Raw genomic sequence first — 24,073 nt, 5'->3', positions numbered from 1 at the left:
GTTAAACTCATGCTCCTCTGCCAAAAGATGGTTTGTTTGCAAATGTGCAATTCACATTCAAGTATCTACTCCGATGTTCTTTTATTCTCTGGAAAAAAAGTTCTTCCCGATTGCCCAATATAAAGTTTTGAGCAAGAACCACAAGTCATCTTATATACTCCTGATCTATCCGACATTCAACTTTTGTCTTTATTAACTTTAATAAACTTTATTAAATATTTATTTGCTCTGAAAGCCATTTTTTCAAAAAAAGATCAATGTTATTGGTGGGTTTACCAAAGTATGCCTATGTCCTAATGATGCTTATTATCGTTTCTTGAAGTGGGAGAGACCTGATAAAGAACTTGTTTTCGTTTCACTGAGTAATAATGTTTGGATTTTTCGCATAAGTGTCATATTTGGGAATTAGCGATACAATTCAATGACTAGACAGCTAGAACATTGTTTTCAACGAGGTGACATCCAAAGCTTGAACTCGCGGCAATACATATTCTCCAACTTTAGTGTAAGTTAAAAACTACTGTGTTGTAAAACCGTTCTATCTCTTTTGGTGCAACGTGGACCCCTGTATGTTTCAATAAAATTGACCACACTTACTTATCAGATATCGACGTACAGGAACAAGTTCGAGTACTAATTAAGACGATCGTACTTTAATGAATATTTTATTTCGATGTGGTAAATATCTATTGAGAACACTATCTCTCTCTGTATCTGTAGAGTAGGGAGGGTGAGTGTAAGCCCACGCACTTAGGCCACATGTGACCCATTGTACATCCTCCCGAGGAGTTGTCCTCCTAGGTCGTCGTCCATCCTGTCCTTTCCAGGAAGGTGGACAGGTCGCTGGGAGACATCTCCTTTATATCGGCAGGTGAAGGCCAAGACTCGCCGAACACACACTCTCTCATTGACGATAACTCCGGGCACTCGCACAGGACATGCCTGACAGTCTCATCTTCCTGTTCACACATCCTGCATAGAGGTGTGTCCACTAGCCCCATATTATGTAGGTGTTTCCTTAGCTGACAGTGGCCAGTCAGAAATCCTACTGTAAGGCGTAGATTTTTCCTGGTCATCGCCAGATATTTCTTCGGCGCCAGCTTCCCAGGGTCGCCCAAGGTGATCCTGGCAAGATTACATCCTTTGATTTCATCCCATCTCTTTAAAGATTGAGCATGGATGTAACGTTTGGCTAGTTCCGCAATTGTTGAAGTCATCAGGCCGTAGGTGCCACAGGGTCCTAAAATTCTTAGTCCAGCCGCTTCCTTGGCTAAAGAGTCGGCAATGCGATTACCTTTACCTCTGTCGTGTCCTTTAACCCACCTCAGGATAATGTTATTATCTACCGAGGCTTTGGCTAAATCTTGGTGGCACTCTAGTGCTAGCCCTGAAGTAACACGGTGTCTGTTCAAGGCTAATACTGCTTGTCATCTGTATAAATCCGTATTGCATTTGTAGCATCTGACTCTGTGTTCTGCTTAATTTGTATTTTGCAGGGTTTATTAAACACAAACCTGGGTTCAACACTATTTCACGCCGAAAAAAATACTGTATATGTACGCGTCCCGAGAGACAGTATACCATGCAATTGTATAAACGAGCTTCTGTATCCTCCCATATATTCTGAAGAATATTAGAATATAATGGTGTTTGGCTGCGTCTCGTTGACTTCGGATTTCAACCATCACCATAGAAAAAATTCCAGTGGAGTCAAAGCGGGGGATCTGGATGGCCATTCTGTAGAACCTATCCTTGCAATTCATCGATAAACTGTTCGCATTGGTTCTAAGCAATGAGGTTGAGTCCCAGCCTGTTGAAAAACTATTATATTTCATAATGCAGGATTTAACCAGAAGCATAGCATAGTTTGATTATTCAGCAAATTAAATTATCGTTTACTATTTAGGTTTCCTTCCAAAAAAAAAAGGTCCCATAATATGGTTACTCTAGGATCTAAAAAAAAAATTAGGTATACTATGGTAATCATATTCTTACAATTCATGAATATTTTCATTTTGTGAAGTAGGAATATATGTCGAAAGAATTCTGAAAACGTTTGAACGACTCACTCCTGATGCTTGGGACAACTTAGTCAAATACTGCTTATTTTCCATCAAGGCAACGTGGTCTATAAATATAACATTAATCCTTTCGTTATTGACTATTCCTGAACAGTCATGTTGTCCGTTATTAACGTTACCAGTTTCTATGAATTTATGTAACAGCTCCAATACATATTTATGTCCGGATGATTTTCGTTGAAAAAATCAGCAGTGGTCCTTGCAGATTTTCCATTATCGTAGTACAAACCGACTACTTCAATCCACTCTTGAAGTGTATACACCATTATATTGTGAACTTAAACAGGATATTTTCCACTGTGACCACTAAATTCTGTTATTTTCATTGGTATATGTTAGGAGCAACCGCCCTATATATCGATAGTCCAGTTATGCGTAATGGTGTTGATTTATGGGAGCAGCTGTTTATCGGGAGATATGCATTGAGTAGACTAGAGTAGGATACGTTTGTTGTGGCGAAACATTATTTGGGGAATATATTAGTTGTTCAGAGTGAAGTGTTTCAATGTATTAGTGATACCTAACATATAATTCAACTGTGAACTGATGTGGTAATGTAGATAAACAAAGATTATTTGAACATAATCCGTCAACGAAAAGTTCCATCTACGCCAATGTGAAACCAGCCACAGCCACTTAACAGCAGATTTATACCTTTTAAAAACAAACACATGTCATACCAATCCAAACCTACGGAACGGAAATTTTGACCTTGCACTAGACTAATTTATCGATTTATACATTAGACAACCCACATACACCGCGTGCAAAATCGAAAATAGTAATTGCTGTTTACAGAGCGAATATTTCTAGCATAATTTCAGCACTACAACCTTGTTTCGATAAATTTCCTTTGCTGTAATACTACCGTTTTGTAATATTCACCTTTACAATACAATTATCGGAAAAAAAATCCAATCACACTATAGTAGTAATATAGCAGTATTCAATAATATTCAATTCCGTGTAGTTGTAACGTCAACAGCATATGCAGACACCCGTCGGATATAATCCAACGGCTTTCGGGGTATTAGCCTAGGGAGAAGTTGTTTTCTGATAGGTGTCCAATAACCTATAGTGTAGGTATGTTGACACTGGCCTGAACAGATTGTTCTTTTAGGAAATTTAACATTTACCTATAACGGCTCTAGGTAAAACCACTGAATTTTAAAAAAATGCATGCCAAGTAAAACAATTGTTATTGCACCAACATCTGGCCACGAAAATGGTACTGTCAATTTCGACTTGCGATTACTTGAAGTTGAAATATTTTCTGAAAGAAATTCCTAGAAAAATATTAGCAGAAGTTTTGTTGAGAAATGAAGAAACATTTAAAAAACGTAGAACACCTTTTTATTTATCAACATTACAACTGTAACTATAATATCTTTTTAACTATATCATCACTGAATTGAAAATAAAAATCCTAGTGAAAACCAAAATCCAACAATTATTGGATTTGAAACTCGTGACTTTTCATACAAATTGTATTTTGACTTAGATTTCATAACTAACATAAAATTCTGTTGAAAATCTGTTCTGTTCATTTGGAATGTCACGGAAAATTACATTATTCAAATGATACTTACCTTGTTCGAAGCATTATAAGGGGAAATACCTTAAAAAAACAGTTGTGAAATCTGTTTTTCCGTTAACCAGCTGTCGCACCCCTACGAACGACAACCCTCAGAAGTCGAAAATTGTGCTAGCTAAAAATGATCGAGGTCTTATCTTTCAACGTGTGATTCCTGATACGGGTTGGACGATAGCAAGTGTAAATCGATCGTTCAGCCTGGGGCTTTCACCACCGACCAACACGGCGGTCAATTCGAGTGAGTGAACAAAGCACCCAGGTCGAACCGACCGGCTACCGACCGTTTGCCGTTATTTACTCAGAATGCATTTGCGGTCCAGCCTAGTACTACTGATGAGACCTATGGCAGCCTATGAGTTTGAGCTCTGGTTTTCAACCACTAGATCAAATATTATGAGGAATCAGTATGGTTGCAACAAAACTAATATTGTTTCAAGGAATCCCACTATTACTTCTACTGTAATTAATATTAAAAAAAATATTTCGCAGAACATTTATCAAAGAAACAAAGAAAAACTATTTTTACTACTGTAAATAATATTTTTGACGATAATTTCGAAGAAAATTGTCGAAATCAAAATATGAGTTTTGAGCATTATTATTGGGCATGTATATATATGAATATGAGTTGAAGTCTTCGTAGTTCTGGTTTCCTTGAGAAATGGTTCTTATGGAAATTATGTGAAACATGTTCTTCCTTATGAATCAGTAAAGAGTTGTCCTGAAAATCTAGAGAAGAAAATTGGATTAGATAATTTGGGAAGAAACACTTGCTACATGAATAGCATTTTACAAGTTTTGTTCATGACGAAGAATTTCAAGAACGAGGTTTTAATGATCAACGAGAACGAGAATGTTTTCTATTTATTGAGCAAACTCAAACACCTGTTCATCAGCTGCAGTTTCGTAAGAATGTATCATCTTTCCCTCCAACCGATTTCCTGGAGTCTTTGAAGTCCACTAGATACTCGTTAGGACAACAAGAGGATTGTTCCGAATTCTTGGGGTTCTTGTTGACTACTCTTCGTGAGCAAAACAATAGCAAAATCAATACTCCTGACCGCTTTGGATTGAATGATTCCGTACAGTCCATCTCGTCTTGTGTTCGTAAATATTTTGCTGGAAAAATCCTCACTTGTTTACTTTGCAGTAAATGTTCAAGAGGTAGTGAAAACTTATGTGAATTTCTGGAACTTCATCTAGCGTTTCCTAATATGACTAATAACCAGCACGTGCAAAGTTTATTGTTAAATCATCTGAGAATGGAATTTTTAACAGGTGATGATCAACTGTATTGCCAAACATGCGCCAAACTAACTGACTGTTATAAGGAAACTAGTATAGCTGAGGCACCAGTCAATCTAATAATAACACTGATGAATTTCAAACAAGACTCAACCTCTGACGGAAGCAAGAAACTCTTTCGAAGGTTCGAAATAGATGAACATTTCAATCCAGCAGACCACTATTACAGTATTCATGCAGTCATTGTTCACTGTGGTTCTGGCGTTGAATTTGGTCATTATTACGCATTGGTCAGAAACGAAACGAACTGGTTTAAGTTTGACGATAGTCATGTCACGAAGTGTTCTGGCACTGTATTGAATCTATTGGAGCCTTTGGAGACACCCTACATTTTATTTTATGAGAGAGAGGACATTGGCAGATCAAGATCTTCAGACGATGTGGTGCTGCAGGTTTTTTCGGGATTTCCTGCAGCTGAAAGAGCAAATACGCCACTGGAATCAATGAAGTCGGCCCGGAGCGCCAATTAATTTTTACTGTTGTTTTTATTTTTATCGTTGTTTTACAATAAAATGTATCTATATATTAAATAAATTCTCATGGGTTCAAGTACTCGATTTCATTCAATATACTTGTATTGAAATTCGAAGAAATGGTGCATCAACACAATTTTCATAACGACCAGTCATCTAGCCATACTGTGTATTATCCACCCTGTGAATAATTCAGTCGAAAAACTGCCTGCCGATTAACATATTACATTTACCCTTTATCAACACAAATGATGAAAACGTTCGCAACCCTCACTCAACTGTAGATTAGTCACCTATAAATTACCTCGAACGGCACGTTTAAATATTAAAACACTCCATATGTCCCCCACAGTTTGTTCACGGCAAACCTAATTAGACGCAGCTGAATCAAGAGTGTGATTAATTACCTCATTTGAAGAGACACCAAAATAAATATTAGAATTTTTTAATCATTCCTTGAACTAATAATGTATGGCAAACTAAATTACCTCATTTATTACACGGTAAGAGTAATGCAATCGCTGATAAATTCATTGTAATTTCAATCATCCCGATGCTACACACTTGGATGGTAATAGCTTTGCCAAAGTCAACTTCCAAAAGGCATTGGTGGAACATAAGAATAATGCCTGATGGCCTCCAATCACGTTGAAGACAATCATGATTTTTTATTTTTTTATTAAAAATCACAACCTGTCTCTATCGCATTATATGAAATACAAAAAAAGCGATGCTTGCCTTTCGCATGTTGTATAACAATTGAAGATACTATATGCTCATTTTGTTAAAACTGGCAATAAATCGAATGCAGAAAAACCGAAATGAACATTACATAAAATACATGTGATGGAATCGGCCAATACTTTATGAAAATCCATAATGCACTAACTAGTTTTACAAAATCGCAACACGTGTTTCGCTATACAATAGCTTCTTCAGTCGTGTCTATAAGTTTGTTCTGGTTCTACAAAATTCAGGTTCTAGGACGTCAGGATCATGCGCAGTTGATATATGGATGTTCTGGTTTATTGAGGATAAGTTCGGATTGCTGAATCCTCTGTTCTGATTTCGACTGCGAAATGATCCCAACCTGTCTTCAACTGTTCCGAATCATTCTTGCTCTCGAGGCTGAACTGTTGAGAACTGTTCCCGTTGCTTATGCGCATTCATGCGAAAATTTGTTTGGGTTCTTTACTAGGATGTTTTTTTACTTATTTGATTTAAATAATTGATCAAGATCTTCAGATGAAGTGTTGTTGCTGTTTTTCTGGGTGTTCCTGCAGTGTTCCTGGGTGTTCCTGCAAATGCGCCACTGGAATCAATGAAGTCGCCATGGAGCGCCAATTAATTTTTGTTGTTTCATAATTTCATGATTTGTATTACCTTCTTCGTTATTAATTTATATATACCTACGATTGATGATTGATGTTAGATAACATTTGAACTGACTACGAGGATACGCTACATAACAAAATGGACATGATCAACAGTATTTTCTCGTCTTCATCTCTTCATATTTACGATAGGTGGCACAGTGGTCTCCTCAAAATGCATTCTGGTTTAACCAAGTGTCAGAGATTATTCAGGACTGTTTGAGATTTTTTTGTTTGTACGCATCATGTCTTGCGCAGTTTCCAAACAATTTCGGATGTTAGAACCAGAACAAAGCTTTTGTATAGATACGCCGCGTGACCTCACATTCTACCCAAAATAACAACGAACTGATAATTTTGAGCAGTGTTTGAAGCTGTTCCACCATAAAAAACCCAAATATATGCGTCGATATGTGACAATGGATGAAACATGTCTCCATCGTTTTACACCAGAATCAAAACGATCGTCATCTGAGTAGACTACGTGGTGAACCGACTCCAAAGCGTGCAAAGATGCAACAGTCGGCTGGTAAGGTTATGGTATCAGTATTTTGGGATTCGCATGGTATAATAAAGGAAAAAACCATCAATAGCGAATAATACATAGCGTTATTGGAGCGTCTGTAGGACGAAATCGCGGAAAAAATGCTGCTTCATTAAAACAATGCACCGTGTCACAAATCCTTGAAAACGACGACAAAATTGCATGAAATGGGCTTCGAATTCCTTCCGCATCCATCCACCTTATTCTCCATATCTAGCCCCAGTGACTTTTTCTGTTCTCAGACATCAAGAGAATGCTCGCCGGAAAGAAATTTGGCATAGATGAAGAGGTGATGGTCGAAACTGAAGCCTATTTTGAGACTAAAGACAAATCGTGCTTTGAAAATGGTTTCCAAAAACTTTACGACTTTTTCAGCCCAACTGTATGTGCTTGCTAGCTCTATCGGATTTAATCCACAATGAAAAGGAGGAAGTATTGCTGTATTGTTATATCCTGTGATGCTGCTACATTTTCTAAAAGTATGTATACTGGCTAAATCTACTCTTTTTTTACTGAGTTTTTACTGAGTCTTTTGGTATCAAATATAGCATTTTCCACAACCGTTCCAAGACGTCGTCAGCCATATCTTCATGATAGTGTACACTTCACTTAGAAAGTACTAACCTTCAAAAGAAAGCTGTTGAAATGTCATTCTACTCTAGTGAGATATTATGCTAAGAGTGACACTACTTTTGTTATTTTCAAAACACTGGATCTAAAACTATTTCGTATTTTATTTTACACTGCTTCTTGATGGGACAAAATACCGTTCAATGCCGAAGTAATGGCTTGAAAAGTGTTATAACGACTCCGCTCCATCAAAAACAACAATTAAACGTTGGTTTGCTGACTTCAAACGTAGTCGTAGACACAGATGATGCAGAATGCAGCGGACGTCCAAATGAGGCAGTAACACCAGAAAACATAAAAAAATCCACAAAATCGTTTTGAATGACCGAAAAGTGAAGTTGCGTGAGTTAGCTGGCATTGAAAAGATATCAAAAAAATGTGTATATATGAGAAAGCTCTTTTCAAAGTGAGTGGCCCGCGAGTTCACTATTGACCAAAAACAAGAATTTTCTGATTGATTTGGCCGTTACTTGAACTACAACTCACGATTTGATCTCCACAAACTTTATTTGAAAAATATATCACATGTTTCTCTAACACAGTAGCGTTGTAGTGAGTTGTAGTGAATCCAAAACAAGAACGTCTTGATGATTCTGAGCAGTGTTTGGTCAGGTTTAAATATAACAAACCGGAATATTTGCGTCTATATATGACAATGGATGAAACATGGATTCATCATTTCACTCCGGAATGAAAACGATTGTCATCTGACTGGAGAGCAACTGGTGAACCTCGTGCAAGCACCCGAAAGCACAACATTCGGCTGGAAAGGTTATGGCTTCGGTATTTTGGGATGTGCGACTATCATGAGAAGGAAAATACAATCAACAGTGAATGTTATATATCGTTATTGGGGCGTTTGAAGGCCGGAATTGCAAAATTGCAAAGAAACGACCGCATGTGGCAAAGAAAAAAATTTGTTTCATCAAGACAACGCTCCGTGTCACAAGTCACTCAATACAATGGAAAAACTACATGAATTGAACTTTGAATTGCTCCCACATGAAATAGATTTTCTGCTGCATTTCATCGATTGAAAACGTCTACACTCTCACCGCCAATTTTAGCATTCAACGTTTTATAACTAATAATAATATGACTTTTTTTCATATACAGGAAAAGCAGAAGGTCTCGGCTTCTTAGAAGTTGTTGACTGATTGATTTTTCTGTTCGTTAAGGGTTGTGAAATAGAAAACAAATTTTTCGGTGAATTTCTATTATCAGCGGTCACTTTGGAAAAAACTAACAATAATAAGAAACAATTTTTTTTACTAATAGCTAATTTAGAGAATTAGCGAGCTATTTATTGCCGCACGCAGACTATATACAATCTCATTAATGATTAGAATTTTGTATGAGGAATAACCATGAAGTTCAAAACATACATATTCTGAGGCATAACAAAGTTATTATATTTTCATATAACAAGCAGCGACAATTCAAAGTTGCTCATTAAAAGTTTTCTACAAGTAGTCTATCTGTCGGAACTTTTCAGGGGATGAATTAAGAAATGCTCGCTTGTGGAAAAAACATTTGAAAAGTTTGTCGAAACAATACCCATGGAAACAAGTGCGTTTTTGCTTGGGGTCTAGACAGATTTTAGAAATATTAGGTCTACTTCGCTGAATATGCTTGTAGATTCAGATAGTAGTTACACGTATAGTCAGTGGGCATACTTGAAGACTGGCTATAAATCAAATTATCAGTGAACAATTCGTTCAGGCCAGTCTCAACACCCTACACAGTAGGTTAATGGACTGACACCTATCAGTTTTACGTGGGTAAACATTTTTGAAGGCAGAAATATTTTGAATATTTAGTTGAAAATGGAACATTTTAGGAGAGATTAGTTTTTGGAGCAAAACGTTTCGGCTCTCTACTTTTCCATCTTCAAATAAAAAAAACGTGATATGCTTATCACGTTTTTTTATTCGAAGAATGAAAGAATGAAATGAATTGAATTCAGAATGAATAATTTGCAAAAATTGGAAGAAAAAGTCCATTCAAAACAAAAACTGTCACATGAACATTGAATTACATTAAGTTTGTACTCCAAATATTCGTTATGGAAACAGATGTAACAGAAAGTTACGAACAACGTAATATGTGAAAGAGTATTGATATGAAATTTCACTTACACGGAACACTATCATTCTTAATGGTGTACTGGCACCTTTTCGATTTTTTCAAGACAAAAACGTGAATTTCTTGAACAAGATTAGGACTCTATGTCATCGAAAGAGACTATTCTGCTCAATTCATGCTGACAGTTCATAAAAACATTCATATAATTGATTCATTCAATCCCAGTTTTTTCTCAAAAACTAATTTCTCCTGAAAGTGTCTTTTCATTTCAAAGGGAATTCCTACGTCTAAAAAACAGTAAATATTTCCATTTTTAATAATTTAAAAAATGTTTACTCAATCATTCATCAAATCCTGATGTCAATTATTTAAAATAAATGTGTGACTCAAAATAAACAAAGGTTTTGCACTATCCATAATTAATAAGGGGAAGCGAGCATTGAAAATAGATCGGTGACATACATCAGACGTGTTAGGTGAAAACAGATAAATAAATCACACCACAGAAGACGATCGTAAAAAAACCGCATTGATAATCCTATGACGATATTCGATTTTGTATGCAGGAGTGTTTGTATATAAATTAAAACCTATGACACATCAATGAAATCACGGGATTCCTTTCAGACGATCGCATTTCGTTATTTACTTAGTTCCCACAAGTAATAATTGATGTGGTTAGCGGTTCTAGTAACGACTAATAAATACATGCAAGTAATTATTTTGTTCAAACAAACTTTCACATATGATTTGATGGATTATTAAATTCTACAGAAAAGTTTACGGTTAGTTGTGGAAACTTTGAATTTGGTAGCTTAATGATTTTTCACTGGTGTCAACTATTTAGATAACTGGTTCTTTGAGATAGATCGAAGCACACCTTTTATTTTCTAAGTCAACTTCTGAGATCACAAAGGATCATAAACACTTTTATAAACATTCTAATTTTTCTACTGTTGATGTGGAGACTCCTTTTATAAAAACTATCATAAAAACTTCAAGTTTCTTGACTTTTGATGTGGAAAGTCCACTCACTACTCATAAAAACTTTTATAAAATTTCTAGTTTCATGACTTTTGATGTGGAAAGTCCGCTCATGAAAACTTTTATGAAATTTCAAAGTTCTCGGCGTTTAATGTAGATATTCTGCTCAAAACACTTTTATAAACTTTCGAGTTTCTTCACTTTTGATGTGGAAAGTCCGCTCATAAAATTCAAAAACAAATATAAAAAAACACCACCTTCTATTATACTTCCATAGGAGTTTAAATGCTGAGGAACATTATTTGAATATGCTATGTTAAACAAAATTGAAAGCAACTAATAAAACTTGCTAAATCAAATAGAATAAATGAAGTCATTACAAGCCAATTAATTATTTTATAGGATAATTTCATTTTGATAAAAATATTTATTTTCATTTTTGAATGGGTTCCCTAAAGTTCTCCTGAAATTAATTCATTGAATTTTATGTTGCTTCTATAATTATTGCAATCTCTTAGAGGTTGAAAATTTTAATACGAAGCCAATTGAAAGAAGTCATTTACTTTGCTAGGGAAATCCAGATTCATTTTTTTTTCGATTAAAGTTCCCAAAGCATTATATTTAGGTATATATTGTCGAATACCTTTCTTGAAACCAAATTGATTTCTACATCTGTTTAAAATCTGCTTTTCCGTTAACCAGCTGTCGCATTCCTACGAACGACAACCCTCAGAAGTCGAACTTGTGCGAGCTAAGGATTAACGAGGTCTTACCTTTCAACGTGTGATTCCTAACATGGGTTGGACGGTAGCAAGTGAAAATCGATCGTTCAGACTGGGGCTGGAACCACCGACAGACACGGCAGTCAATTCGAGTGAGTGAACAAAGCACCCACGTCGAACCGCCTGGCTACCGACCAACCGCCATCTATCAAAACAATTGCTTGAGAGGTTCTCAACATCTTGGTCGAAAAGTTCAAATACGGAGCATATTCATTTTTATAGATTTATTTTTCAATTTTTGTTTCATCTCCTTTTTTCAGTATTGATTTTACTTTTTCTATTTTGAAGTTATTTTAGAGGAAATTCCACAAGTCGTGGACTAATTTATGTCATTCGAAAGTGTCATCTTTATGAAATTGTTACATTTTCCAATGAGTTCACGCTGATATTGGAATCGTCTCACACCAATAATAAATATTTGTTTGCTTTGTTTAGAAATGTTTGTAAAAGTATGAACCATGGACAAAAAACAAATGACCTTTTTATGGTTCCTTTGAGAATAAATTTAAAATGTTTTGATTAAGTCAGAGAAAATTACTATTAGAGTTCAGGGAAATTATGAAACTTTTTTTTATAACACAACAAATTATTTAAATAAATTGATGGATGTAGCCGTTTCTATGTGGTAGGAGATCCTAATCAAGAAAAGATAATTGAAACTTTCCATGTTTTTACCACATTTATTTGTAACTAACGTTACTGCAGTTTCGTCCTATAAGGATATTTTCAACTTATAATAAACTTTGTTGTACATTAAACTTTGTCTAATGTATAAGTGGTAAAAACATAGAAAGTTTCAATTCTCTTTTCTAAATTGAATAAATGTAGAATGAAATAACAAAATATCTGTTTTAACAGGATCTACAGAATATTCGGAAAAACAAACACATCATACGAGAACGAAGACAACACCCTGTAAAAATAAGAGAGTAATTATTTTCCTTATGATGTAGACTTGTACCCTCTAGCGATAGAATTCCACTGTTGATGCAGTTCCCAATTCCAAACTTCAAAACAGCGGGCGACATCTAGTATTGACCGGTCGCACTCAAAGCTCAATAAAGAGAAAACTGTAATTCACACAGAGGAAACGAACTAGCGCGACGTCAACGCTTGTCCTATGAAAGAAACCTGTAATGAATGGCTTTATACGAGGGATATTCTACGATGAGGAAACACAATGGAAAAGTTGACAACTAGGTAGCTTCTAAAAAGTTTCACAGGCAAATGTACTAGATGTGTTCAAGTGACTAAAACAGAAATAAATACTTGTGGCTAGCGCTCTCACCATCGATATACAACTTTGACTTTGTCTGGTTTGCCTGTAGTAAATTTTTTTCACATCTTTGAGCTTATATGAAAAGTCAAAATGGTGAGATTGAGCGAAAATATAATTTCCGGCCTTTATTAATAGCTGGTCCCACTGTTACTATCAGGGAAACGGTAAGACCTACAAGGTCGGTTAAATTAAACAAAAGTTTCCTATTTTGGGAACTAGAATAATTTTTTTTCAGATTGAGAATATCAGTGCTTGTTCTTGAAATAATCGCCAAAAACTAGAGTAGTCGAATTTCGTTTTTTGAATATATCGCCTCCATTTTAAATATAAAAACAGAGAAACTTTCAATACAATTTCATATTTGTTATAATCAGAAATGAATCAATTTCCAATGCAACGTTTCGTTAGTTAGATTTCATCATCAACTTTATTTTATTTTTAACGCGGACCTGCGTGCTGAATTTGTTATTAGAGTAGCTACCAAAATCGATGAAAGAAACCAGAGGTCCGTATTAAAGAAATAAAATTGATGCTGGTATCTAATGAACGAAACGTCGCATTGTAAATTGATTTTTTATCAGATTACTTATAAATATGAAACGGTATTATATCAATCTAAATGGAGGCGGTGGAGCCATAAAATGAAATTCGATAATCCTAGGTGTTGGAAATATTTCAGAAACAAGCACTGATATTCTCAATTTGAAAAGAAATTATTCTAGTTCCGCAAAATAGGAAACTTTTGTTCAATTTAACCGACCGTGTAGGTCGTACCGTTTCCGAGACATCAATAGTGGGATCAGTCTAAAAAAACCGTCTGTATATAATATAAGAGCAAATATACATAAAATAGATCTTTAGTAATGAACTGTAAAATATTTTTCAGAGATATTTAGAACTGATATTTTGGCTAGAGATTGTGAACACAGAGTGCAAAGCCTCTAAGTATTAACGGCAAGTAGGTACACCTATCCAGACCAGTACTTACAATATTTATTGAAATATTTAGGGTCATTTATATCTCAGAATATCTCATCATATTCCAGAAATAGGCATTATCACTAAGTTGTGTTAACTGTACTGATATTTCTAAAAAAAAAAAATTTCTATGAAATTTTTAGTTTGCGATGTTTGCACTTGTAACCGTCATTCAAAATCCAAAATAATATGTAGGTACAAAAAATGGCAGCAATATATATCGAATATGTATCTGCGCTTTCGTTTGCCAATGGCCACAGCCCAAAAACAAAGCATTCATGATCCAACACAAAATTAGTTTTGAGAACCTTCTTCAGTATTTGTGGATTAAGTCTTTTATTGATCCCATATATAGCGTCATAGACTTTTCTTGATCGAACATAATTCACTTTCATCAATTCGGTATATCAAAGAATTTGACAAAATGCGACATAATTTATCAAATCTACAAACTTTTCTGAAAATGAGTCATTGCACACCAAATTTTATCTACCTTGCAAACCTTTACGATTTTTTTTAACAATCGTGTATAATAAATACTTCAAGACAGAAACTTCGACTTCAGCTATAATAATTTTGTCAAATTGATAAACCCTCGAGTTCCTTGCTTACAAAAATGTTCATTATTATTTAGATACACAAATGTTTACTTCAAATTAGTGGAATCGTAACTCTTGGCTGAACTTATGACATTTGAGTAAACAGCTTGGTTTCACAGCAAGAAAAAAAGTTACATGCATCCAAAACCGAATCTGAAATCCATGCACTAGTTTATTCACAAGTGAAAATCACGTTTGAAAATAAAACACAACACCCATTCTCCAGAAAAACTTACCCTGGAGTTTGTAGCACCATTTGACTTTGCGACTGTTCACTTCATAAACCACTTTTCCGTGCTCAACAGTCTTACCTGAAACAGAAAAAAAAATCATTTTACTCTGATATATTCAAGAGCATATAGCATTTGTAGAAAAATATCATAAAACTGAATGTGTCCTAAGGTATATATTGGTCAAATTGGCAAAACCTTCAGCAATCGAATCTAGGAACATCATTTGAGCTATGTGAATAATAAAACAAGTTTAACACATTCAAATCATCTTTTAGAAAAAATCATATCTTTAACGAAGATTTCGAAATTCTACACATGAAAAATAAAGGTTTAAAGATGAATCATTTGAAAGCAATGAAAGCAAAATCCAAACATTCGAATGGATGACCAACTTGATTTAAATAGATCACCATTATTGAACTTGTTTTCTTAAAAACCGATGAAGTATTATTATTGATGAATTGATTTTATATGTTTTGGGTAATCATAACTGAAGATCTATATTTTTCACAGTTCACAGTTATTTTTTCCTCTCAACAGTTTCATTTTTCATTTTTTTTTGTTTGGTTGTTCCGGTGCTATTATGACTTTTCTGTCAAGCAAATCTCAACATTAAATTGGACCAGTTAACTCACTTTCACACGTCCCCTGGTCAATTTACTCGCGCCCCGTCGTCTCGATGGTTCGAAAAAGTTACAAAAAATTCTGACATGCGTCCTCGGGGTATAATCACCTGGTACTCACTACTTACGAGACTAATAGCCGTTATAGAACCCTAGAGCAAGGTCCCACAATCACTGAAATTAAATTAAATTGCCTTGGATTAGACATCGAATGGGAATAAAATTTGTTTGAAATTCGAAGCGGCGTGTTGTGGGTCTCCTCAAGTTATGTAAATAATATTTATTCTCATAGTCGTAACAAGGGGTTCTTTACGCTGATTGAACGGGTACTCGCGATACAACAAAAAGGCACTTTTATTTATTCATTTAGAAACAAACATGTATAGTCCTTATTACAAAATACTCATTCAAAACTAGTCAGTCACGACAAATTCATTTAATTTCTGATCGACTGCAATTTTTTCTTCAAGTAGAAATGTCTAACCCACAGAATAATTTTATTAAGAGTACTTGACTACTTCATCCGCTTAAACAAGGAAAGTATTTTCTGAAGAATGTTAGTTTTTTCCAGAAGTGATCTCTTGAAAACGGCGTTTACAATTTATTATTCTATTTCACTGTTATTTTTGTTACGATTGAATATACGGGGTCTGTTAAAAAAATAAGGCGAATGTTCTAATTTCGGGGGCTACATACATTTGATTATCTTTTTTTTTTGTTTGTACACTCGTCTCGAACATATGTTCACAATTTCAACTATTTGACATATTTACTTTGTTGTTGAGAGGCGTATAAGCAAGAAGTAATTTACGTTCGCCCTGGATGCCCAGCAAATGATGAAAATGTTGAGAAAGTAAAGAACATTATTATGGAGAGTCTTCGAATCACTATAAGAGAAGTTGCTGACGATCGGTTAGCTCAGCCATGCAATTTTTCCAAAAATTTTGTGCATAAAGAGAGTGGCAGCGAAGTTCGTCCCAAAGTTGCTGAAATTTTGCCAAAAAAAACCTCGAATGGGCATCGCAGGAATTGTTGAATGACGTCAATGACGATTCAGATTTGCTTGAAAGAATCATAACTGGTGACGTCCAATCGTCCCAATAGAAGATCCCGAAAGAGCCAAGGCCAAAAATGAGCAGGAGTTCTTGCCACATAGTCGTACGGTCAAGGATTATTAACTTGAAGCTATGCACCGCTTGCGAGAAGCAATACGAAGAAAAAGTTCTGAATTGTGAAAAAACATAGCATTGCCTTCGCATAACGATAATGCACCTGCTCACTCGTCATTTTTTTTTCCAAAAACAACACCGTTATCATGTCTCAGCCACCGTATTCACTAGATTTGGCCCCCTGCGACTTTTTCCTTTTTCTAAGATTGAAGAGACACATGAAAGGACGGCGTTTTGCGACGATTAAGAAGATAAAATTTGAAGATGACAACAAAATAGAAATTTGATCCATTTGGAAAAACGTTCTCAGGAAATTTATTCCACATAAACGCACTTCTCGAAATGAAAGAGTTCTTAAACAGTGAAGTTCGAGCTGTACTGAGTTCAACCTAAAAACGATGAGCAGCCACAGTCTATCGCGTATATCTGATATGTACCGCTCTTAGTGGAATAAAATGTGCCAAGTAACTTGAACACATCCCGTGAAAGTATCTATAAAAGAGGGAAATCTCCAACCTTTCTTCGATGTTCCAGGCTGTCAAGGTTTCAAGTGATGTTCGCGTCTCCAATCAGGCGGAAGGCTCTTTTCTGGATGGAATCCGGCAACTTCAGGGTATATATGGGAGCAGAGCTCCATACATGAGAACAATACTCCTAAGAAGGTTTGATCTGAGCTTTATAAAGCATCAAAAGTTGCTGAGGTGTGTACAATTTTCTGGTTCGGAACATTGTTCCAAGCTTTTGAGAAGCAGACTTTGTAGCAGGGTAGCCCACGATGCAAAATGGGGATTTACTCGAGCGTCACCGAGACATATTAGGTTGCAAAGCTTAGATGATAAGAAGAAAAAAATGTTATATAATATATACCTTTTCATCGGTGGGGGAAGCGGATATAGATTTTTAAATATGCAAAAAAATACTGTTGCATGGACATACTCGAGCGCGTCAGATATTGACAGCATCAATGTTCTACGTATTTTTAATAATGTTGGTATATTAATCTGATCTTTGCATGATGTGGGTGGTTGTACGTAAGGGTTAAAAGTGAAAAGTGTTAAGTGCAACAAAAAAAAGCTCTCATTCAATAATCTGACGATTTCGATTTGACACAAACTCGCGGCCATTATTATAATGTGCAAAAATAAATCGCCATTTTGAAATACTCAAGCGCGTCAGATTAAGATATATATGGTTCATCTTTATGTTTTAGACGTGCTGTCTCATAATCTGACGATTATCTAGAGGGATTCGCTTAATCTGACAAAAACAATATTTTTTTATTTATTTTTCAATTCATAAAATTTAATTAATTTAAAAACTCAGGAAATAGCATGCAAATAAATAAGTATGTTTTTTAAGTAGAGTACTTGTATTTATAGGAAAATAATTTTTTTATAATCAATTGATTAATTAATGAAGAAAAGAGAAATGAAACTTTTTAAAATATTTTTTACCACTTTTATTTGTAACTAATGTTACCGTTATAGTTTCGTCCTATAAGGACGAAACTTATATATTGTATAAGTTTGAAAATGTCCTTATAGGACGAAACTGCAGTAACATTAGTTACAAATTTCATTTTTTCCAATAAGTTGTTGATATACAATAAAAAGAGGGTTGGAGACAATATGGATCCCTGGGGAACACCAGCGTTGACGGTGAAAGTATTCGAGAGATATCCATCGACAGTCACTTACAGGAAATATTCTTTCAGAAAGCTGAAGAGCCATACACAAAAATGATCCGACAGACCTCGTAATTTAAAACATAAACATTATGGATAATTGGAAAGTATTCATATAAATGAAAATGAATTTATAAAAAATAAAACGTTGAAAAATTCTAAGATGAAAACTGTTTTCCGGGTACATTGTTTGAAGCAATTTTGAAAATGTTTGATTTTATCTGTAAGTTTATTCAATTCATACAAGTCATGAAAAAAAAATTAAAATTCAGTTAAAATACAAGTTATAATGATTTCTGTAGAACATTAATATACAAAAAATCATGGAATATTCCACTCCTTCTTCATTTAAATAGCAACATAAACCTTCAAACCCTCAATAGATATGGTCAAATAGGTAAGTATACTTTTCTAAATGTCGCACGACACTGTTCACTGTATTTTTATTATAACTTTTAATACATCATTAATGTGGTAATTTATAGTTTTTTATCTCTAGGCATTTAAATATGAAAGATGGGATGAAATTAGTTGGGAAAAATTGATACAGAAGATAAGGTTGCTTTCTTCGATCATTTCGATTTCTGGTGTTCCTAGTATCAGGTTATAATTAGCATACGATGCGGGCACTATCCTAACAGGTGTAATTACTCATTTTTAGTATTCAGTACTAACAACTTCTACTAATTTTATGTATGTCAAAAAAAATCTATTATACAGGGAGAATCAGAATTAAAAGTTACGCAAATCTAAATAGTTTACATGACTTGTAAGTCTGAAAATGGTTCGGCATAACAGTTAACCTGAAAAGTTCATAGGCTAACATAGAAAAAAAATGTTTACGCCTTCGGAGGCGATTCAACGATTATAGCGGTCATACAAATTTTCAATGGCACTTGTTACCAGGCCTCAGTTTAGAAAAGAACCTCTTCATCGGCGCAGAATTACTTTTCAGCGAGCATTCATTTGAGGTCTGAGAATATAAAAAAGTCGTTTGGGCCAGTTCTGGAGAATACAGAAGCAATTAGAAGCCCTATTAATGTAGTTTTGGCATCGTTTTTATTGATTAGTGACACGGTGCATTGTCTTGATGATTTTGTCCTTCAAACCGTCCTTTTCAAGATAATCGATGAATATTATACCATGCTTATCCCAAAATACTAATACCATAATCTTGTCAGCTGACTGTTGCGTCTTTACACGTTTTGGAGTCTGTTCACCACGTGCATTTCACGCAGATGACGATCGTTTTGATTCTGGTGTGAAATGTTGGAGTCATGTTTCATCCATTGTCACATATCAACGTATTGATTTGGTTTTTTATGGGTGGAACAGCTTCAAACACTGCTTAGAATCATCAATTCGTTTTTGTTTTTGGTTGATTGTGCATACCCAAATATTCAGGGACAGTATATCCAACACGTACCTTTGATATCTCTAGTCTAGAGCCTCAGCTATCTCAATCAATTTCATTTTGCGGTCATCTTAAATTATTTTATGGACTTTTTTGATGTTTCAGTCGGTAACCAGCCTCTTTGGGACGTCCACTATGTGTATTGTCCTTGGTGCTCGTTTCACCTCGTTTAACCTTAGCAAATCACTTCTCAACGGTTGATATTCCTGGTGCAAAGTCAGAATGATGTTTATCAAGCCAAGCCTAGCTTTCAACAGTAATTTTTTTCAACAAAAAGCATTGCTTTATCAGCACACGACACTTTTTTCATACATGTTATTCAAACTAACAAAAGTTGCGTATATTAAAATGTTCTATCCCACAAATTGATACTCCGACAGCTGGGAAATTTGTAAACTTGCCTTTTGAAGGTTAGGGTTAACTAAAAATCATATGAAGTCAATACTAGTAGCACCATCTGTGTGTTAGCCTAGGAAGTTTTCAGCCCACCAAATACAAATTTCTCTTGCCTCTATTTTGTTTACAAAATCCATCGAAACATCGAAACCAATAAAAAGATAAAATGAGTTATGTTCAAGGTATAGTTACGTTATATTCAGAAAGCTGTCATTATTCGAAATGACAAATTCTGAACAAAATACACGCATATCAGAAAGTATTGCGGCAGTTGTATCGCCAACAGCATATGCAGGAATAACTTCAGTGAAGAATCCTGCACTGACACCTATCGGATATAATCCAACGCCCTTCGTGGTATTAACCAAGGGAGTAGTTGTTTTCTGATATGTGTCATACCATTAACCTAGAGTGTAGTAGGAAATTGAGACTGGACTGATCGAATTGTTCCTTTACATGATTTTATTGGAAAGTATATGCATTTTTTTTACTACAAAACTCTGGAATATGTTCATAGAATAATGTGAAATACATTTTACTGGAGACGTTCGAGCACAAAAACGCCTTTTTCCTAATGGAAAATATTTTGAAAAGAATAGTTAAGTTGAATGTTCTACTCTGATATAATGTACTTTCGGTGGAATCCAAGCGGGCTTAGTGGAAATTCACCAATCTTTTTTTGATGTCTAGGGACGAACCTCAATAAATATTTGAACGATATTCCAAAGAAAGTCCAATAACTTTCTAGTTCGTGTTTCAAGTTTTTGAGAAGTTGCATTCGATCCTCCAAAAACATGATATTCGGAAGAATATAACTGTTACCCTGTACATAACCACTTCGAAAATGAATTGAGAATGTGAAACGTTTTGGGAGACATTAGTTATTGGAAAAAAAAGTATGTAGCTAAGAGCGCGCAAATGCACAATGTTCCCTGGCGCTCTAGAATCAGCGAGAATAATGCTACCGATTTCGACGGAACTTCAGCGAAATTTTAACGGCATTCGATTATGATATTTAAACGCTAGCCATGAGCATATCGGGACAGTCAAGTGGACATTACAGTGCGGTACGCGAAGTGATTTAGTAAGGCGTTGGACATTCAAATAATAGTTGAAGTTTTAGTTGAAGTTGTGTTGTATTTAAATTGAAATAAAGTTAGGTTGATTATTCAGTGTAGTCAATTATTGGTCAACCCACGGGGAAAAACGTAAAAATACAAAAACAAATCAAAATTTCTGAGGTGTAGAAAAAAGTAATATACTTCAATAGAAAATCTTTTTTTTCTTTGTTTTTGTTATTGTTCCTGTATACTGTTTTATTTTATTTTTGTCTATACCATTTTTACTATTGTATTATTATTATCATTATTATATAAAGTTTCCTTTAGATACAAACTGAAAAAAACTTCTTTCAAACATATTACCATTGAATTATACTGGAATTAGATTTTCTGTTCACATTCCTTATAAAACTGAAAAAATAATACTCACAGGAACGCTATATAACCGTATCTTATTTGGTTAACTTCAAAAATCTGTTGAAAGTTGACCATTCTATTTTGGCTTTTGCTGTTTGCTCTCTGTCCTCATATGAACTTTTGTGTATTTAAATAACACTTCATTCATTGAAATTTCACCTGAACAACGCCAGTAAACAATTAACCCGTTTTATTGGCTGAGTGTAAGTACATTGAGAAGTCCAACAATTCAAGGAATCTGATAAAAATTGGAGATTAAATAATTTAGATATGGATGCAAAATTCATGAGAAGCGGGACAGACACACTGTATGTAGAGTTTCTGGAATCTATCCAAGTTATTCGTCTGATTGAATACTCAAGCATTCCAAATGATGTTGATAGTTTGAAACATCGAAGAACTGGAGAACTGGGTCTTGGTCTGAACATATGGCATGAGACGAGTAAAACTGAAAATGTAGGTTGACCAGTCCGAAAATGATATGAGTTTGCAATCGGTCGAGGACTACTCGTAAAATGCGTCGGCCGATAATGCTGGACTTTTAAGATATCATCTGTTCGGTGAACAGACTATAAGTGCCTTCATGAAGATAACCACTCGATGCAAACAATTAATCAAAATACCAGCGTGCATCGTCATTCTCATTCATTTTCAGCTCCGCATCAACTCAGCCGCTAAACCAACCTCACCAAAGAAAACAATTTCAAACCCAGACAAATGCCACGTGAACAAAGTCATTAACTCAACGCGACATACTCCTTTGCAAATCCACCTGAATACAAATAACGCCATTGAAATTTCCATTGGGCGCGAAATAATTACGGGCACGTTTCAAAGAACACAATATTTCTCAGTTTGCTCGCTGCTCTTTCATATCCCCTTAACAAATAATATTTCATTCCGTTCATTTCCGAGGTTTCTTTCCTGCGATTCAATATTATTTTAATAATAAAAAAAGAACACTTCAACTCGAGTGAAGAACACGCACACAATAAATCACGAGGAACATTTTTATGGCAGCGAGAACCTTTATTTCTCCTCCGATCGCTACAAGCTGTGCAACGGGAATTGGCTTCGTCGTATTCTGTTGGTCTGATAAAGTGGTGTTGAGAAAGTTTGTCTTGATCCTCTTCCGCGAATATACGAACTATATAGTAGTTGACTTTATTTAAAGTAGTAAAGACTGGTATTGTTTTTGCTCTCGTGTTCTGAATATCCATATTAGCGAGCCCCCCCGACTACGTACGGAAGCAATGCTGATACTAAATATAAATTCATCCACCGGAAATTTAAAGGCATGGAAAAACAGTGATAAAAAGATAATTTTGTTTTATGGACGCGCCTTTTTCCCCGGCTGCTTGCTCCCCAGTTGGAATATTTAAAAAAATCCTTCCTTATTGCACATCTACAATATAAAAAAAACCTACATACAAAATTTCAGCCTCTGAAAATATAACGGTACGGAGAAAGAGTGATCATCTTCGGGTTATCACCCGAAGACAATTGTTTATACTAACAATCGAAACGTCGTGACGTAACTTGGTTTCGAATCTTTTAATTTTTCATTTTTTTTTAATAGTATCTTTAATTTTTCAATTTTCAGCTTTTATCAATATTTCAATTTTTTATTTTTTTGGTTGTTGCTTGTATGTTATTTCTATGTAATGTCAGTCTTTTGTTTTAATTAAATTTTATTTTTGGTTAATCTCTTTAATTTTTTTTTCAGGGATTTCAAGTCAATTTATATTATATTAGACAATGGAAGTCCGAACTGATGAAATAGTGATGAAAAGGTAATTTTCATATGCAAACGAGCCCCTTTTACCTCCCACGTAGGGGGGGTGCCTTTCTTAGGGAACGGAGAAACAGAGATGAATGATAGAGTGATAAGTGAGTGACTTTCGCATTTATAAGTATAGACTCCCCGAGCCGAATAGGAAGCATCATGACTATTCACAGTCCCATCAGCCATTTAATTGAGCAGGATCAACGCATCTTCAATTTGATAAATACTCACTATAAATACCTGAACGGAAGGTGTTTCGAATTCACGATTGTAAGTCGGGTACACTACCATTGCGCTAATTCAAAGTTGAAGTGTTTTTATTGTGATTGTTCACAACAAGAAATATGATCCCTAGATTAGATTAGATTGTGGGGAAGCTGGCCCATGGCCTGATTCACTGCGACCTTTTCAGATCTATTGGGATGCTCCTTGGTTGTTAGAGCTAGCTCATTGTCTAGCTTGATCTCTTTGATGAGACTCCAAAGACTTGCTATTTCCTCGCATTCACAGACCACATGCAGTGCGGTTTCTTCCTCTTCGTGACAGAACCTGCATTGAGTTTCTTCTGTCAGACCCATGTTGC

General features: G+C 35.1%; 2 protein-coding genes across 4 annotated transcripts in view; one reads left to right on the top strand and one right to left on the bottom strand.

Annotated features, from left to right (window-relative positions):
• LOC111503577 (rho guanine nucleotide exchange factor 10) overlaps window positions 1–24,073 on the bottom strand; it is a 432,407-nt gene that overhangs the window by 156,792 nt on the left and 251,542 nt on the right. For 2 of the 3 annotated variants that reach the window (XM_074175648.1, XM_023157920.2), the window contains exon 4: window positions 14,944–15,018. The exons of the other annotated variant lie outside the window; for it this stretch is intronic. In XM_074175648.1, coding sequence (XP_074031749.1) covers window positions 14,944–15,018 — 75 coding nt within the window. The remainder of the gene's footprint in view (window positions 1–14,943; window positions 15,019–24,073) is intronic. 3 annotated transcript variants of the gene reach the window in all.
• LOC141482425 (uncharacterized) overlaps window positions 1–24,073 on the top strand; it is a 391,773-nt gene that overhangs the window by 144,529 nt on the left and 223,171 nt on the right. The window lies entirely within an intron of this gene.

The sequence above is a fragment of the Leptinotarsa decemlineata genome, unplaced genomic scaffold, assembly GCF_025532065.1.
Source record: "Leptinotarsa decemlineata unplaced genomic scaffold, Ldec_3_MD MMD2_tig00001064_RagTag_RagTag, whole genome shotgun sequence".
NCBI lineage: Eukaryota > Metazoa > Arthropoda > Insecta > Coleoptera > Chrysomelidae > Leptinotarsa > Leptinotarsa decemlineata.
The sequence above is the reverse complement of the archived record's forward strand: the minus strand, read 5'-3'. Positions and strand labels throughout refer to the sequence as shown.